At 37.1% G+C, this 20,074-nt stretch overlaps 2 protein-coding genes across 2 annotated transcripts in view; one reads left to right on the top strand and one right to left on the bottom strand.

The window, feature by feature from the left end:
• LOC145669778 (NADH dehydrogenase [ubiquinone] 1 beta subcomplex subunit 9-like) overlaps nucleotides 1-9,989 on the bottom strand; it is a 35,036-nt gene extending 25,047 nt beyond the window's left edge. Inside the window, exon 1 of the mRNA XM_081738120.1 lies at nucleotides 9,833-9,989. Within this exon, the coding sequence (XP_081594246.1) occupies nucleotides 9,833-9,936 (104 nt within the window). The 5' untranslated portion in view covers nucleotides 9,937-9,989. The remainder of the gene's footprint in view (nucleotides 1-9,832) is intronic.
• A 1,035-nt stretch (nucleotides 9,990-11,024) lies between these two features.
• The window catches only part of LOC145669780 (trafficking protein particle complex subunit 12), a 30,392-nt gene continuing 21,342 nt past the window's right edge, over nucleotides 11,025-20,074 (top strand). Inside the window, exons 1-3 of the mRNA XM_081738123.1 lie at nucleotides 11,025-11,157; nucleotides 14,219-15,100; nucleotides 18,113-18,232. Coding sequence (XP_081594249.1) covers nucleotides 14,237-15,100; nucleotides 18,113-18,232 — 984 coding nt within the window. The 5' untranslated portion in view covers nucleotides 11,025-11,157; nucleotides 14,219-14,236. The remainder of the gene's footprint in view (nucleotides 11,158-14,218; nucleotides 15,101-18,112; nucleotides 18,233-20,074) is intronic.

The following is a 20,074-nucleotide window of genomic DNA, read 5'->3' on the forward strand; positions in this document are numbered from 1 at the left end:
GCGAATCATGGATAGTCTTCACTTTCGTTTGAGGGCGAATATTGAAGTCCGTAGGCCTACATAGGTTTGCATTGAAATGAACATTCTTTGTTTTCGGCCGGCGGGAGCTCAGGTGGTTCAGATTCCACTTTAATCAGTAGGTCCACGTCTCATATAGCCTCGCTGCTGAAAGAGACGATAAACTGAAACTCAATGTCTTTGTTCATAAATTTCTTTGTGTATGGTTTTGCATATACGTGGCATGGATATTAAATTTTGATTTCTACGCCATATGTATCTAATTACATACACACCTATAAAACGAACACAACAAACTTGGAATATCTACATTGTTTGCGTATGGAAAATCATCACGTTCTGCTGCACAGGAGAGCCGTGTGTATGGAATTCCATACACGTGGCAATCAACCTATTAAGAAATGTATAATAATAATAATAATAATAATAATAATAATAATAATAAACAGAAAACGATACGATCATTTACATAATTTATAAACATAAGTTAACATTTAATAAGCATATAACTGCAATGGAATTAAGTTGTTTCTCTCTCTCCCTTAACGCAACAGCCCTTATTGTGCTAAGGCGTAGAAGAGAACTTGTAGCACTCACGATTTGGGGCGGTGTGCGTTCAGAACATCGGATCCCTTTGTTGTTAGTCCTAGCTTTCTAGACGGATGCAGTTATTCCCGATAGAATAGACTTTTGCATTATCCCTCAATGTGATACTTGTGGTTGCTTAACCGTATACAGACAGCTGTCCATAGAAGAATCGTTGATAATAATAATAATAATAATAATAATAATAATAATAATAATAATAATAATAATAATAATAATAAATAACAGAAACTCGACAAATATTCTTGCAAATAATAGGAAACAGTTTGCGTCACACTGTTCACTTTGCTAGACACACCAGTGTGCTGCGTTATACCAATTGTGCCACACTGGAATATAGGGTATGGCTTTTTAATTTTTTCCAACTATTCCAACTGCTTCAATTGAAATGGATCTATAACAATAAGAGAGTGAATTTAGTCGTCTTACCCTTCGATTTAGAAATAAGGTTTGCGAGAATTTCATAAAAGAATAATATACTCAGAATTGTATATAGTAGTTTGTTTTATTCGAAATTACATACTTCCTACAACTGTTTTTTGATTGAAATGATTTGAAATGAAACCTTTAAGTTTTACGTCCCACGTTATGCCGGCTAGGCTAAAGGAGACAGTGATAAGAAATGAATGAAATGGTCGAATGAAGAAAGTGGGATAAAACGGGAGAACCCCGAGAAAACTCACGCACACAGTGTCCAGCACAAGGTTCACTTGGCGCGAGCATAGATCGAACCAAGGACTCCATGCACAAGAGGAGAACGCTCTACCACTGAAACACCGTGGCCTCTGAAATTGCCTAAAGGAGAAAGGGACTACTTTATGAAAACTTGATGACAAACACATTTGTTAAAAAATACATGCTTTTCGTGAAATATTGCTTATAGACATGGGCGGATTAAGGCTTTTGGGGACCTAGAGCCGACTATTTTAAGGGGGCCCTATGTTAAGAATAGTTCCAGTGCATACATTTTCTTTGCTGCCTTCCACAGCCTCATAGGTTTATGGAACTACCGAGAACTATGCTGTAATATTTGAATGTGCTCCAAGTTTACAATAATTAGTTTAGTTAAATCCATTATTAACAATTAAATAATTGCATTCATTATTAACAGTTAAATGCTGCTGATGGAAAGACTTAAATCTAGCGATACCGCGAGCGTGACGAGCGGAAAAAAATTAGCATCGGTCTGGAGCCTATAATATAAGTTGATTACTATATTTTACTGTTAAACAGAGGGATTTTAAAGAGCCCTCTGAGCTTGGGGTCCCGAAGCCTGGGCTCCATTGGCTCCGCTCTTAATCCGCTAATGCCTATAGATTATAAATTAAAGGGGACGGGCAGGGTCCGTTCTAAAAATTCCGGCCCGTGCAGACCGCTAGCCCCTGTGTATATGCTATCTTTGGAAATACAGTAGAGTTTCGTTTATCCGACATAAAACAGACAGGCAGAATGCCGGATAATATGGGTGTGTTAAGGAAAGACCTATTAAGAGTCAAACTATGATATAATTTTACATATTACTCATCTAATAATCATGTTTTGCAAGAAACAAATATAATGCATTGACTCAGGGACGTATCCAGCGTGAGGTCCTGGAAGCTGTCCCTTTCCAAACCTCAAACACTTTTTAATAAACCTACTTTTTCCTTTTGAGGTTCTTTTATATCAGATTACTTTGAGTCAGTGTTCAAACTGTGGGCAATGAGTTGTTGTTATAATTCTAGCAAGTAACACTTCCCCAGTGTAACACTCCGATTTTGATAAAATTTGGCAGGTAGATACTACACATAAAGTAAACAAATAAGTGCTTTTTTATTTTTTGCGGGAAAACGGTTTTAGGGGGCAAAAGCCCTCACCCAAAATTTTGAAAGTTGACGCCCGAAAGGCAAAAACAAGTGGACCAAAGTGAACGAAATTGTGCACAGATATTGCAGACGTAAAATTAGGGAATACGTATTTTGTATTTTCCTGGAAAAAACGGTTAGGTGGGGCACAGACACCTCCAAACCTTTGATCATGAAATATCAAAAGTGCTAGTAACATGTAAGATGTGTGTAAAGGACATGAAGAATTGCAACGACACTTTGTGTATGAACAATACGCAAAAAATAAACGAATACGGTTTTTGTTTATTTTCTGCGGAAAAACGGTTCTAGGGGGAAAAGCCCCCACCCAAAATTTTGAAAGTTGACACCTGAAAGGTAAGAAAAAGTGAACCGAAGTGAACGAAATTGTTCATAGATATTTTAGACGAAAAATGAGGGAATACGGGTTTCGTATTTTCCTGGAAAAAACGGTTAGGTGGGGCACAGACTCCTCCAAACCTTTGATCATGAAATAACAAAAGTGCTAATAACAGTATGTCAGAAGTGCCCAAATTTACATGAAGAATTGGAACAAAACTTTGTGTTAGGACAATAAGCAAAAAATAAACAAATACGGCTTTTTTTATTTCCTGTGAAAAAAAACGGTCTTAGGGGGCAAAAGGTCCTACCCAGAATTTTGAAATTTGACGCCCGAAAGGGAAGAAGAAATCGACCGAACTGAATGAAATTGTTCACAAATGTAGAGGTAAGATGAGGGAATACGTGTTTCGTATTTTCCTGAAAAGAAAAATACTGTTGAGTGGACCGTGGTGTTGAGTGTCGGAAGGAGTGGACCGAAGCCAATGAAATTGTCTATAGATATTGGATATGATAAATAAAGCCTCTCCTGTTTCACAAGTGTCTCCATCAGATTTATTCAAATTTGGCAGATCAACAACAATCACAAACAGTATAGCGTATTTTATAGTATTTCACGAGGCAACTTTAACCCTTACAATGATTTTCCGCATAAACAAAAACACGTGCCGATTAATTTCCTGTTTGCTGTTGATGTGCCAAAATTGATAGGGACATCTTAAAAACACGAAAGTCCTTATTTTACATACAGTCTATACAATATCTACACACAATTTCATTTGCTTCGGTCCACTCCTTCCTGCACTTTTACGGTAATATTTTTTTTTCGGAGTGGCTCTAGGTTCCAACACTGTTTTTCCGTACAAATTAAAACACATTTCATTTATTGTTTTGCAAATTGTCCCTATACGAAGTTTCGTTGCAATTCTCCATACTTTTAGGAACTTCTGACGTATACTTATTTGCACTTTTGATATTTCGTAATAACCAACTTAGAAGATCCGTGCCCCACTCAACCTTTTTTTTTTTTTTTTTTTTTTTTTCAGGAAAATACGAAACACAATTACCTCAATTTACGTCTAGAATATGTGTGCACGATTTCATCCAATTCAGTGCACTTCTTGTTGCCTTTTTGGCCTTAAATTTCAAAATTTTGGGTGGGGAATTCTTCCCTCTAAAACTATTTTTTCGCAGAAAAAATACCGTATTCGTTTGTTTTTTGTGTATTGTCCCTACACAATGTGTCGTTCCAATTCTTCATGTAAATTTGGGCACTTCTGACATACTGTTATTAGCACTTTTGATATTTCACGATCAAAGTTTTGGAGGGGTCTGTGTCCCACCCAAACGTTTTCTTTTCTTTTTTCCAGGAAAATACAAAACCCGTATTCCCTCATTTTACGTCTACAATATTTGGGCACAATTTTTTTCATTTAGATTCACTTTTTCTTGCCTTTCGGGCATCAACATTCAAAATTTTGGATGGGGGCTTTTGCCCCCAAAAGCCATTTTTTCGCCAGAAAATCAAAAAAACAGGTATTCGTTTAGTTTTTGCGTATCGTATATACACAAAGTGTCGTTGGAATTCTTCGTCCTTTACACACATCTGACATATTGTTACTAGCACTTTTGATATTTCGTGATCAAAGGTTTGGAGGAGTCTGTGCCCCACCTAACCGTTTTTTCCAGGAAAATACAAAACACGTATTCCTTCATTTTACGTCTGCCATATCTGTGCACAATTTCGTTCACTTTGGTCCACTTGTATTTGCCTTTCGGGCGTCAATTTTCAAAATTTTGGGTGGGGGCTTTTGCCCCCTAAAATCGTTTTTCCGCAGAAAAAAAGAAACATGTATTCGTTTATTTTGTGTAGTATCTACCTGCCAAATTTTATCAAAATCGGAGTGTTACTTGTAAGAATATACCGTAATGCCATTGAAACCAGGTGAAATTAAAGCACACTTTTAAATGGGATTATAATTTCGTTTCCGTTTTGTTTATAACATTACTGTATTAGAACGCTACACTCATAGCCATTTGCTATTTTTTTATGTGATATACGTAGCAGACAGTTTTCCTTACATGTCTCTAGAAAATATTTTTTGATTTCGTTTGTGTTACAATGCAGTTTGACCGGTTCATAAATGAAAAGTAAGAAACGTTTAAGAGAAATACAGAACTGTCGCATTATTATTATTATTATTATTATTGATATTTTTGAAACATTAGAATTACATGCTTACGAGAATTCGTGTTGGGCCCCCTCCGAAAAGAAAAGCAGGATACGTGCCTGCACTGAATGATAAACGTATGAGTCATGGTATAGACGGGCGTGCTAGGCGATCGAGTCCGGAGCATCGAAAACAGACCACAACTTGCAGTTCTTCTTGCCAATTGATGCTGCTTTTTACCTGCTATGATATGTCGGATAATAATGTGGAATAAACGAAGGTCGAGACCATGGCGTATTGGTGTTTCATGCACCTAAACCTGTAAAATATTTGTGCCGAAAACATCTTTCACTCACTAGCTAAATTTGTGGGTATGATCGCACATCTTCCCTTATAAAGTATAGTCTTATAAAGAATATATATAGCATGCTAAAAACCTAAAGACCAAATTCAATAATTTTCTATAGTTTTCTTTTTTAACAACGGGAAACTTGTTTAATTCATCACGATTAATCACTTTTGATACTAAGATGTCTGTTTCTGTCTATATATATTTTTCATACTTTATTGGAGACAATTTTTTTTCATGAAAAGAGGTTGATAAAAGAAGCTATACAACAGCATACACCAATTCTATATAAATACGTCATCAGAAAAAACAAAAAAGTTATTTCATTATTATATTGTTTCGGTTCTTATTAACATAAAAATTATACACTTTCTACAATGTTTTTTAAAGAAAAAATTGGATGGGATCGCATGGGATTCGATCTGGTGTCAAAACAATATAAGAATTACTAGTCCGCCACTCTACCCACTTGACCACACAGACTACCTTTTGTTGCCTGTCTTTTTCTTAACAAATAAATGCTCATGGCTATAGAGCATGTCACTTCCAAACTTAAGACAACAGTTTTCTCTTTGTTTCTATACTTCCGTATAACATCTTGGTTACAGAAGCTAATTTATATTTGGTAGACAATTTACACCCTAGATTTAAGCCAATAAATGCAATATATTAGTCCACTTTCCAGTTCCTTCATTCAACTAAAGTTATTCCCTCTGTAATCGTGCTGTGCTACTGCAAAAAATCCCTCGAAAACATTATTGCCAGTATACACAAAACCGAACATAATTTTGTTTTTTGCTTATATTTTTATTATTTTATTATATTTTTTGGAAATATCTCCTTAGATGGATTGCTTTCTATTATCTCCACATACTAATAACTGAATTTTACCCATAAACATAAGGAAAATTGAATAATTGCGAAAAATCGTGAGTTACAGTATACGCGCAATATTTTTTGCGCATGGGAGTACCTATGATGCACCAGAGGAGGAAATGCAGAAATTCGTGTTTTTCTTTAAGAAATCCCTCTTTTTAAATTTTGGGGCCCTCTGAAGCCGCCCCTGTGTTAACGCAGACATCAGAAAAAAATCAGGAAATAGCAACTGGTATACTGAGTCCATGTACAAAATTCCAGGCTCCTATCTTGAAAAAGGAGGGATTCTTTTAAAAAAATCCCCACAATGCCCCATTTCACCTTAAATGACCCGGATTAAATACCGGTATAAAAATTTTCTGAGACGTCCCTAATTAACCTAGAACCATGACTCATAGCTCGTTCTCTTCAGAATAGACCTGCCTTTACAAAAGTGCTATTCAAATGTCCCTATGATGCACCTGAGGGAAAAAAAATGCAAATTCTCTCAGCTTTTCTTTAAGAAATCCCTCTTTTTAATTAAATTTTGGGGCCCTCTGGAGCGCCCCTGTGTTAACGTAAACATCAGAAAAAAAAATCAGGAAATAGCAACGGGTATGCTCACTGCGTGTACAAAATTCCAGGCTATGGTCTTGAAAAGTAAGGGAGGGATTTTTTTTTAAATTTCCTCACAATGGACCATTTTACCTTAAATGACCCGGATGAAATATAAAAATTTTCTGAGACGTCCCTAATTAACATAGGACCATGGTTCATAGCTCGTTCTTTTCAGAATAGAACCTTTCAGACGGTACTACTCGCATCTCTCCATCGTGTATATAAAGCGAGTAAATCGGGAAGAAAGGGAATGTTTTACAAGAAAAACCCTTTTCTCGCTCTGGAGCTGCCCCTGTGTTAGCGCAGACGTCAGAAAAAATTTCAGGAAATAGCAACTGGTATGCTGACTGCATGTACGAAATTCCAGGCTCCTATCTTGAGAAATAAGAGCTGAAAAATATTTACCAATGTGCTACGCATATTCCCAGAATAGTGCACATGCCTGCTTATACAGGGCCTCATATAAAAATTTCCTGAGACATCCCTAATTAATCCAAGACCATGGTTCATAGCTCGTTCTCTTCAGAATAGAACACACTTTTACATCGCATATTTTAAATTTCCTCATATACCAGAGGTGGGAAATTTGAGATAAAAGGGAAATTTCCCTGGGAAAAAACCGCATTCCCCACCCTTGTCGCCCCTATGGACTCCGCCCATGTTACAGAGCTGAAAAAAATATGGTAAATACTAGGGTATACTGTGAATGTTCGTACAAAATTTCAATCTTCTAGCTGCTACAGTAAGCCCGCCAAAAAATAATAAACTTAGGTGTAACAAAAAATATAATTTTCCCCTTATGACGTCATTACCCCGAGATGCAAAAACCCCCACGAAACAAGTTCTACAATGCTTCTATGCTTGAGAAAACACAGAAAACCCAAGGTAAAAAGCTTTATTGGTTCAAGCCCAAAAAGAAGAGACTGCTCCATGAGAACTATATAAAATTTAAAAGGGTTCATGTACAACAATGCTTGTCGAATGGAAATGCTTCTTCTTCAAATATTGACATGAGTTTAGGTAACTTGTATTTTAATGTTATCGATCTACCTGGAATGTATACTGCTGGACCAACATTGGAATTCGGGAATTCCTGTATCGTGTGTTCGATAAGATCTTCCTTAACCCCAAATATATTTAGAGATGCAGACGTAGCTTCTGGTCACCTATACATCACGGAGTTTCGTTTAAAATTATTGTTTTATAGTTTTGTAAATTTCCCCGAAATATTTTTAATCTGCACATTTCTATAAATACGCATTCCCATTTATCAACTAATTGTCCTAGTTTAACTTAGCCCAGCCCATACGGGGAATACGCCAGTTTGCACTCTTGTCTTGGCATTGGAAGCTCTTACGTTAGAATTTAATGGCTGGCAACTATGGCTATTTAGTCAAGTTTTTTTGACGGTTCGCCCATATGGAAACCAGAATAAAGTTTTTAGTAGGCTCTAACTTTCTTTCCCACTTATTGACTCCAATGCAATCTGCCTCATTAGTTTGTATCTAGAAGATTGTTAAAAATCTTCATAACATGTAGGACCAATTTAATAAATATACAGCTGCAGTTTAGGGTAGAGACCTGCACGGGCCGAATATTTCGGCCCGAGCCCAATAAAGCCCGAACGTACCTAGGCCCGGTCCCGAAAAGTTTTTTAAAATTCTTGGCCCAAGCCCGGCCCGATAAATTTTAAAAGTTTTTGGCCCGACCCCGGCCCGATAAATTTTTTAAAAAATTAGCTCGAGCCCCAATCTTTCTCAAAATTTAGTACTAAATTTGACCTAACCTCAGAAACCTTTTCTAAACTCTGGTTTACAACCTGACGCTTGCCTCCCGAATGGTACCATTGCCTCCTAGAACTTTGCCTGTCATCGGGAGAACAAAATCTCCACTCCCTGTAACAAAAATCTAACTTAATTGTTTTTAGCATAAAGTGAAGATGGCAATATTGTTTAGCGACAGACAAAACATTCTCACCCCTTTTTGTTATATTTTGAGTTCAGTGAAGGTCAAGATCAGAGCTCAATTTACCGCATAATGCCTGCAATCCTCTATAGTGAAAGTGGAGCCGCTAAGCAACACAAACTGTAAATAGCTATTGCATTTTTTGTAACATTTTTCACGGACACACTTCTTTAACGTTTGGCTTTATTCCAATTATCGTTTAACGAAAGTCAATAATTATTAAAAAATTGCAATTGATCGGCCCCAGCCCAGCCCGACCTGAAGAGAAATCAGTGTCGGCCAGCCCAAGCCCGGCCCGGCCCAAAGGAATAACAGTCGGCCCGCCCAAGCCCGATTGCTTTACGACGGTATAAAATAAGTGATTGCATACGAAAGATAATTCAGCTGATATTTAGTCTCCCTCCAAATTTTGCAAGTATAAGATCTTAAGTGTCACGTAATAAAATATAGTTAAGCGATCAGAGGGGGTTATAAGCCCCACAAAGCCCGTTTACAATTTAGACTAAAACAAGGTAGTCGGTCTGGAAGCATGAAACGAATTGGGGGAGATACTAAATGCCATCCCATGACTATTAGATGCAGATTTTCATTGCCAGTGTATTTCTGAAGTGTACAAAACCTTTACTTTATAAGTGTACCGTTACTCGTAGGAAACAATGACAAATGCTACCCTCGCTTACGCGCACATCCACAGTCGTTGACGTGCCTGGTCCTTTCAGATAGACTCACGCATTGGCCCACAGCTTCGCCCTGCGTTGACTCTGTTAGATAGTATTCGTGATTTTTAGTGACCGCCTAGCACAGGTTGTTTTTTGCGCTATAGCTTTTATGCTACACATCCGGAAGCCGTATTTATACGCAAATCGTAAAATAATAATAAATTTTCAACAATTGCTTCTGTTCCCCCCCCCCCTACTTGAATAGTAGCTAAACTAAGATATTTTCACGTCGCCTATCGGAAACCTTTTGGAGGACACGAAGAGATTAGTAAGAGAATTATAATTTTTCGACAATTCTTTCTAGTGGTTCGCTAAAAGTAAACCAGAACGCAATATCCGACTACTTACTTGTCTTCATACCATGATTCCAAGTTTCTCAATGCTCTCTTGTACAAGCTACAAACTCTTCTTGTGTGAGATGCTAATTCATTGGGTATATAGGACAGTGCCATTTTGATCTCACACACTTACTCAGTGATGCCAACCCGGAACTTTATAAAAATCCCATCTCGAAAGATACAAATTCCCATTTTGCTTTTAAATTTCCAACACGCTATACATGTCCTACAAGCATGAGAAAATGACCTAAAAATTGTGAAACTTATAATTAAGTTTGTAACTGCAATTTTAAAAGAATACAACAAATATACAAAGTGATGGACACCATGCCCGCGATACCAGAAAAGGACAAGATGCTTCTACAGTTGTAATATATATGTTTCATTTTTATAAGAAAATTATATATAATTATAATTGACTAATCATAACAAATGCAGCAAATTCGTCAGCGTAAAATTGCACTTATTGTAGACGTCTCGTTCTCCTATGTGGCTTGGTGTATTTGCATGTTTTATATCTTATTCTGTACGGATTGTTGTGGATTTATGTAACAGAGACCTCATCCAGTAACAGTCTGACTAAACGCAACACAAAACTTACATTTTAGTTTGCGATACTCGCCATAGAAATTAAAATTGCTTTCTGCGTGTTTTGCGTTGTAGTACGTTAATTTTGATAATACTATTACAAAATTTTATAATAAAAAATAATTGCCATGCTGACTGACACTAAAAATATATTTTACTTTGAATAGACCACTATGAAATGAGGTTAAAGATGAACGTTGATTTTAAAATGTTGGGGCCTTATGCAGAGTCGTTTTGACGTTATATTAGTGCCATACTAAAGAGTTCGACTAACATATGTTTCTTGCAGTAGTCAAGCCTTTAGTATGACGCTAATATAACATCAAAACGACTCTGCATAAGGCGGGTGGTGTTTTGTAGTTATGAAGCCCATCCTTTTTTTAAGTACCTTATACGTAAGTGGCTTACTAAAATATATGTAAGCAATGTGAAATATATTTATGGAAAATTCGATCAAAGACAAACAACCATTTAAAATTACAGTTTCGAAGTTTTCCTGTGCCTTGCTCTCTACAAAACTTTGTGTTGACAGAAACGGAATGAGGCCCAGCGTGTGAAGAATATTATATAATTCCTTGAGGTATATTCAGGCAGCTTTAGACTATGTACCTGGCACTACTCCAGCACTATATAATCGTGTCGTCTGTAGCACAGAATATATGTTGTAATAGTTTTACTCTTTTTAGCTGTGTATCTTGCTTCGGGCATTAAATTAATGAATAAGTTAAATGAAGTGTTTGAGTTTAGGTATGAGTATTGTTTATCGAAGTGACAAAAACGGGCCAAGTAATAATTAAATGACATTGAAAGTATCTAATTTTATTGGGCATTAGTGCTGTATCGCCGGACCACACGAAAATCGAGAAGAATAGGGAGTATTATTTAATTTCTCCTTCAAATTACTAGGTGCTGGCTCACTTGGTAGTGAGTATTGTTGAAAATGGTAATAGTTAAGAACAGCTACTTCTCATCTCCCGTGCACGAGGATACATCTTACTGTTGCACTACCTAAACACCCTAAGTACAAGGGCAAGAACTCAGTCTATTACCTACTTTTTAACATCCTAGATAGTCAATGAATAATTCCTGAAAGTGTGGCGTTTCTCGTCCTTCCCTAACTGGGAAGTACGGCTCCTTAACTTTAACCTTGAAAATAAAGTGTGGGCGTATGGCGTAAAATGTATAGTGCATAAAACGCAAACCAACTCGTGCTAGGTAGCCACTAAAAAGCACGAGAGCTATCTGAGGAAGATCGGGATGGGCAGTGCGTCCGTAAGGAGCAGGCGCGTCAGACGCAGTGGGTGTACTCATAATCGAGGATAGTGAAAAGACATTTTATATCGCATAGAATGCATTGCTTATGTGTTGTATAACTTTGGAGAAGATACTAAATGCCATGCAAAAACAAAGTACCAGAATGTACTAAATTAGGTTAGGTTAGATGTTCCTCTTTTCTGTAGTTTCAATTCGCTTTCAGACTTCCGACAAACTGTTCGCTTGTTTAGTAGACTATGTCTTTCACACAATTTCAAAAACTGATACTCGTTATTTTGTATAGCTCGATAAAACTCAAACGCGATATGTTAATCGTGTAATTTACGCACCATTTCCACGCTGCCTTTCCCACGAGTAAATCATAACAAGAATATCTCTCCGCAAATAGTCCGTTCCGCCTCCACATACTGTGCCATTCGCATCATCTAAAACAACGACGATTTTCTTAACTTCAACTATTCTGTTCGTCTTTCACCTGCTCTTCCCCAAAAAAGAAAATAAATTCTGCAACTCACCTGCTAAAGTTCCTAGAATTGGTCCCGCGATACACCACTTAACCCTTTTATTTTGTAGGTATCTCAGTTCAGTTTTTCCTGCACTCAGATACAGATACAGTTTGTTGAATTAGTAAGAGATGGATTGATTTCAGGGTAAATTTATAGAATTTAAGAAACATGGCTCTTTTTTTTTGTTTGTTTGTTATTTAGTTGGTAGTGCAGTTTAAGAATACATTGCCAATTTGTGAAAAATTTCAGGTAAAATCTTAATTTCAAAAGAAAGCGTATTTTTACGGAAGTTATTCATGTTTGAAGACGGACGTAAGGGTTATCTATGAACATTAAAACAGCGTCAAATATTTTCTTTTTAAGCTTATACTTACTGTCAATAACGCGCCTATTCCCACGGACGTACTCCGTCAAGGGGCCCTGAGACGGAGTACATGCAACAAAACTTAAGATGACCACCTAGCATAGGTTTCTGTGTAAGTTCTTTTTTTTTTTTTTTTTTTTTTTATCGGCGGAATCAGCGTCTTTCAGGTACCATCGACCTTTTTGGAAGGGCAGATGAGCGAATGGAGATCAGGGCTCATTCCTATCCTTAGGGAAGGGGGGGAAGAAACTGTTCTAAAAGGCTGATGAATCACAAGGTGATCAATGGCATGGAGATGTGAAAAGAAAATTAAGAAATACCACATCTTCTTCCCAGGAAGAACAAAAGAGAGCAATAAGTACAGTCATGGTTGTTTCTGAGGTAAAATAGTCCCCCGTTCGGATCTCCACTTCGGGAAGAATCATCAAAGGAGGAAACAATAATAACCTTAATTTCAGCTTAGTAGCTTGAAACGTACAAACTTCACGACGCGCAGGTAACTTGAAAATTTAAAAGTGGAATGGATAAATGTAAAGTATATATATAGTGAGTTTGAGTGAAGTGCGATGTGCGATGGTCGGAATAAATGATAGTGTTATAGTTTTAACAACGTATCATTGCCTTCATCAGATATTACACCACACATTACAGGCACAGATAATTACTTGATGTGTAAAGCTTATTAGACACGATCAACTTCTTGATTAGTTAAGCTTAGATTAACTGTAATAAAGCTGCGATGCATTGTTTGTTTCACGCTGGTTATAACCGCTACTAGGAGCACAAGAAAATTGATACTTGTAGTCTTACATCCATTATTTTCAGCTATTGATATGTAAAGAGGGTTAGATGCAATTCCGAAACATGTGGATGAGTCATATTTGTTACACACTAACTAATGTCAATAAAATCCCGACTTTCATTCTCATATTGGTTACAAATTATGATATGATGCTGTTGTTCGTTAAGACTGCCTTTATCCAAATTTAATTTTGGTTCTGATCAAATAGGATTCGTAGAGTAGTCTTTAAGGAATGATGAAGGGTAAAATAAACAATCCACGCAACAGGAAGGTAAATAACTTTTATTTTTTTCTTTGTACAAGTTGCGTGAAAAATAAAAATTTCTCTCACTATGTAAGGTTGGGTGTCCCCAAAAGTTGTAATGAAATGGTATTTGTATATTGGGAGACGCTTGGCAATATTCTATGTTACTTTGCCTTTCCTTACTGTTTATGAACGTACTAGCCAAGACGTAAAAGACAATTTGTATTTTAGCATGGGTCACCACTTCTTATAAAATAAGAAAAACTTACCAATGAGTTAATTTTCCTTTACATGTTCAGGTTCGTTGCTTCAGGACTTGTACTATTATGATTTCGTCGCCACAGAACACCTTATATTAAATCTAAACAATGGTTATTGTAGAAAAAGAAGAAAAATACATATATTGCAGTCATTTCTGAAGGACAACCAAGTATTGCGCTACGCAGTTAATGTATTTTTTGTGTTAAATACTGTATTATGACTAAAAAGAAGGTTAATGTTCTTGTACATAAGCAGAAACAAAGCATTAAAAATCGAATTCATGCAGCTTTTTAAAAATATATATATTAAGTATATTTTAGTTTCCTCTGTGTTAGTATAGCTTTATTACTCTATAGGATTGTGAGCGAGAGGCCATGATGGATCACCCAAAGGAAGGGGCGCCTTCAGCTGGACTGCAGAACGTGACGTTGGTGAATGAGCACTCTACTGAAGACTCTGGGGTCTCCCTCATTACACACGACCTGGCGAAGGTGAAGTTCGGAGCTGAAGGAAGGAAAAGTGACACCGGCCCATCTCTTAGTGCATATTTTGGCTCCAGCGATGGACCGGATATCTTTGATCAAATAGTTCCCCCAACGCAAGCGAGTAATTCTGCGATGATGACCAGTGTGAGCAGTGCTTCTCAGAATGTAGGGAAAGACAAGGAGCATCCTCAAATTCCTAAGCAACTTAAACCTATTCCAGACACTTCGCCAGTTACGGAGAATCCGAACGCAAAAACTGGTCGCGATGAAGTGGACCGAGCTGTTCCGTCAGTTGTGTGTACGAAATCTGAGACGAAAGAGGAGCCGGTTGTTTGTAAAATATTTTCAGAGATATCAAGTGACAGCAGTGATTCCAGTAAAGCATTTTTTGATATGATAAGTTCTGGAGCGAATACTGTCAGCCCCATGTTTCCACCATCTTCAAATGTCGTTTCTCCAGCACAGTCATCACTCGGTGTGGATCTGAATCAGCCACCACTTGGTGGCAGTAGTTGTAGCAGTATGGTAACGTCACCAGATTTTACTCCTGATTCGTATTTAACTCCTTCTCCGAGCGAAGATGTCTTCTCGAAGTCGATCCATTTAAGTGAGTCGGATCGACGTCGCGATGCGTGGATTCCTTGTGAACGGACGCGACAAGCTCTGATAGCAATGGCTACGAGCCCTCCGGGAACTTATTTTCCAGAAAGGGAGCTGCTTACAATGCCTGGAGTCGTCTTAGAGGAGGAGATGGTGAGAATCTTCATTCATTATCTTTTTGCCTTTTATTGTTGTGTTTCGCTGTCTTTTATTGTTTTATTTCCTGAGCTTCTAAGCAAAAGTATCGTTTTTCTTTTAGTTAATACTATATTTTCCGTAAATTACTTTGCACTTTTGTCTAGTTGAGAATGACCTTTTACAGTCGTTAGAATTTTTACGTAAGGTGTTTAGATATTGTACTGGACACAGACTTCACTCATAGGAGCAGAGTTGCAAAAATATTTATTGGTATTAATACTATTACTACGTTAATAAGTGATTGTAAATGCAATATTAATAATGTAGATATAATAAATAAATAAATGAAAAACAAAAGATACAGGAAAAGATGTACGAGGTTTGATTGGAAAGTTTTAAGACTGAGCTTGTAATTTAAAAATGACAATACTTACAAACTATTGCGTTGAATCTCCGTCAAAGTAGTTCCCTGCTGCCTGAACACACCGATTCCAACGGTATTTCCATTACTGAATATTCTTTCTCGTATGGGTGTGAAGAACTCTCTCCGTATTTCCCTGGATGTGTTTCAGTTGAGTCAAATCTCTTCCCTTTCAGAGACAGTTTTAATTTAGGAAATAGGTAGAAGTCAGCAGGGGCGAAATCAGGTAAAGAGGGATTGCCGGAGCACAGGAATGTTGAATTTGGCCAGAATATGGATCAATAACGCACAATATACGCCGATGCATTGTTGTGGTGGAGAAGCCAATTCCTGTCTTTCCAGAGGGCAGGCCTTTTCCTCCACAAATTTTCGCGCAAACGCTGAAGGACACTTTTGTAGTAATTTTGGTTGACTGTCTACCCACTAGGGGCAAATTCATGATACACGATACCCGTTGAATCAAAAAAAAAAAAAAAAGTCTTTATATTCGACCGACCTTGTCGCGCTTTCTTCGGTTGTGGTGAACCTGGGCTCTTCCTCTGAGAAAATTGGGCCTTTATTTCTGGGTCCTATCCATAAACCCGTTTCATCACCTGTTATTACTCGATGCTTGTTCAGGTCGTTAGCCTAATTGTAAGTCTACGATCCGAGCGCACTAAATCGCGAACTTTCCCAATGTTTTCCATGTTTTTTGACGTGGAAGGCCGGCCGAAGCGGGCGTCATCTTCGACTGAGTCGCGGCCATCTTTGAATCTATTAAAGCAGGTAAACACGTTTGACCGACTCAGACCTTTCTTTCCAAAGGTGTTTTTAAGAGTTCGTAAGTCTCCGAAGCAGGTTTCCCGGTTTTGACACAAACGCGTTGTTCCAGTTTTTTATGCGTTCTGCGTAATTAATAATCCGCCTTGACACACACACACGCCTGCACTCAACAGGTTGCTACGCTGTGCTGAACAAAAATATCGCAGTGATTCTTGTAGCACGTATCAAGGTAACACCAAGCCACCGCTTCCATGCTAACGGGTAATTACATCTACTCCTCTTCAGCAGTGGCGCCACCTGTCGTACAACTTCACACCAGGTATTAAAGAAAAAGCATCACGGCTCCTTCAGCACGCGTTAAGAAACAAAGCAAAAGTAAAATTGTTAACTGACAATACAAGGACATTACCTAAGACACTCATATATAAATTTAACATTTATTCTTTGGTAATCCACATCAAAACTTTTGTTTCAAATCGGAGAAAAGGATGGGACCTTGTGCGAATTATGAAAAATGGTTAGGAAGGTTAAAGGATCCCCAAAAATGATTAAATAACAGAAATGAGTGAACTTCAACACCGCTAACAGCCAGTGAAAAGAAAAAAAATGAAAAAATATGCCCATTACAATAGGTAGAAACGTTGACCAATTGCAAAGTTGTTATATGGACCATTTTGCAAAGTAGTGGTATTCGTAGAAGAATGAATGAATATTAATAACATGACAAAGCTTACCTGTGCATCTGTGATTCTCTTCTTTTAGTTCATGTTGATATTTCGACTCACTCTAGAGTCATGTTAACAACTTTTTAAAGGCTGGAACTCCTATAGTACCATCGTTGTCTGCATATGTAAGTCCTGTGAAGAAAATGAAGCTCAAAATTCCCGAACTCCGCTAGTCTTTAATCTTATTCACTATAACACTTCATTTGCAAAGATTGTCAGTCCTCTGACGTACGAAAAACTGCTATTTCTAGCTATTTGGTATCAAATGTTATTTCTTGATGTTAATTTTTACTTATCACTGTGCACACTGGTTTCTATGTAAATAGTTATCTAGATAGCAGTTTTTATTTTTGTGTTAGTGAGCCGTATATATTATAGAAGTTCCAGTCTGCAAATTGTTGTGGGCCGCGGTAGCTCAGTGGTAGTGTGTTCAACTCTAGTGCATGGAGTCCTTGATTCGATCCCAGCTCGTGCCAAGTGAGCTTTCTGGTGGATAAACCCGTGTGCGTGGGCTTTCTCGGAGTTCTCCCGTTTCTTCCCACTTTCTTCATTTCACCATTTCATTTATTACTCATCACCACCGTTTCTTAAAGATTTCATTTCATTTTCAAATACTGTGTGCGTGGTTTTTCTCGGTGTTCTCTCGTTTCCTCCCACTTTCTTCATTCGACTATTTCATTCATTTCTCATCATCACCGTCTCCATTAGCGTAGCTGGCATAAGCGTGGGACGTAAAACTGAAAGCTTTCATTTCATGACTTGCAAATGGTTGCGAGTATGACTCCAGAATGAGTCGAAATATCAGTGTAAACTAAAATAAGAGGATCACGGGTGCAAAGGTAAGCTTTGTCATTTCATTAAGATCCATCCCATAGTACCTATCAGTAAATTAAGGAATATATTAAAGATGGTAGAAATTAATTCCGCACTTGCGACTGTCTCAATATTTAGAAAGCTGTGATGTGTATGGCGTAAGAAAAGTTAAAGCTTTGCAAATTCTCCATTAAAGTAGGCCGTATGTATATTGAAATACAATATTTAAAAAAAAAAAAAATCTTCGTATTTTTTTTATAGAATAATAAAATGAATCGTCTGAGCATTACTTGTTTTTGTTTGTAGGTTGACACTGTTCACGAAGTAGTGAGTCACTACCTGGGAGAGGCGGAAGCTGCGAAGAGAAAAGTCCTTACAGTTAATGACGTCACTCAGGATGACAGGGGTCTGAGGGAGCTCATTCAGGTAGGTAAGATTGCTCTTTGGCAAATTTAACCTTCGAGTAGTTACCATCGCAATGGGATGTGTGGCAAACGAATCTTTGTAATTTGTGCAATGAATAGAAAGAGAATTTTAGAATCTTCAGTAAATTTAAATTAGACCCTAATGAACCATATTTAGGTACATTAGAAATGAAGGGTAAGGGGGAAAAAGAAGGAATGTCACAAAACTGCATTTTCGAGAAAACTGCGATTTAATATTGAAAACCGCGTAAGAAGAATAGGGTTAGTTACATCTTTTGCCTCTTTTTACATGGACATTTTTACATCTACGTATGCATGGCATATACAGTCAAATAGTACCAAGAGTCACCAACAGATAGGACAAAGCACATACATGGACATTCCTTGTTTTTTCCCCTTACCCTTCAAATATAATAATAATCCATAAAATACGCCCGTATCCTTATTTACTTTGTTAATAGTTGAATTTACGCTTTAATTAAAGCAAAGTTTAATTTCAATATTCAATTTATTTATTTATTTTTCTTTTAACAATATTTAATTTCACGTAATTTATAACTAAGCTAATTGTCAGATTAACACATCAAACTGAACAATGCTATGTGATAAAAATATATACCGTAAAAGCACAATCACGTAACAGTTTCAACACAATAACTGTGTCTTCATCAGACTTGCAATCCTTCCTTCTCAGAGAAGAAGCGGGAGTCTGATGGAGACACAATTAGTGTGTTGAAACTGTTACATGTTTTATATATATATATATATATATATATATATCACACAGTGTATTGTTATGAATAGTTTAATAATATGGATACAAAACCTAATAGAATAGTTATAAGTTAATTGATAATAATTCTGTGCTAATAAATTACGTACATAAAAAGAGAAGAGTCTAAAACGGCTGATTTCGAATTACACTTTTTCAGTGTAAAAATTGACACATTATTAGTGAGCCAACTTCGAATGGATAAATATTAATTTTGTGAGGACATTAACGACTGCTGGAAGCTGTGACTATTATTTTACGGTAATTTAATATTGTAAGATTGTCTATAGCTAAAAGATATTTAAGCTATCAGTCAGTTGTTTTTCTTGGGACGAGAGGACGCCGAGGTTTGCCAGTTGACACTTTGCCTCTTCATTTCGGGTCGTACTGGAATATCCACGTTTTGTCATCCGTGATAACGTTGCCCAAAAAGTTGGGATCATTTCCACACATTTACAAAACATCGTCACAAATTTTCACTCGATGAGATTTTGGTCGTCGTTCAATACTTGGCACAGGCTTTTCGCACACTTTCCTCATGTGCAAATCCTTGGTCACAATCTCGTGGACGATAGTTTTTGGAATATTTAGCATGTCAACCATTAAACGAACACTTATTCGATGGTGTGTTTGTAAAAGGTTTTTCCATACGGGTCACATTTCCGTCGTTTGAGGAGATTGATTGACGCCTACCACGGGCTTCATCGTCAATCTCTTCACAGCCTTCCAAAATGCCTTGTGCTGTCTGTAGACTTGCCTTTGTGATAAACTCTCGTCCTCGAAGACCTGTTGAAGTATGTGAAGTGAATTGTTATATGAAGAAAAGAAGACACTCTAAGAAAAAGTCTCATGAGTTATTAATGTTAAATTGTCACTCTTTTACAAAGAAGCATTTTTTTTTTTTTTTTTTTTTTTTTTTTTTAACATAAACAACCAGTTTAACAAGAGGTTTGTTTCCAACTATGAAGCTTTACGCTAGAAGTACAAAATGTGTTATAAAATGATTCTATCTTTATGTGAGTAACTTCCCTTGTGAACAAGACTACACTCGAACAATGGTCGAAACTGTCC

This window comes from Thermobia domestica, chromosome 2 (genome assembly GCF_964235325.1).
Source record: "Thermobia domestica chromosome 2, izTheDome1.hap1.1, whole genome shotgun sequence".
Taxonomy (NCBI): Eukaryota; Metazoa; Arthropoda; class Insecta; order Zygentoma; family Lepismatidae; genus Thermobia; species Thermobia domestica.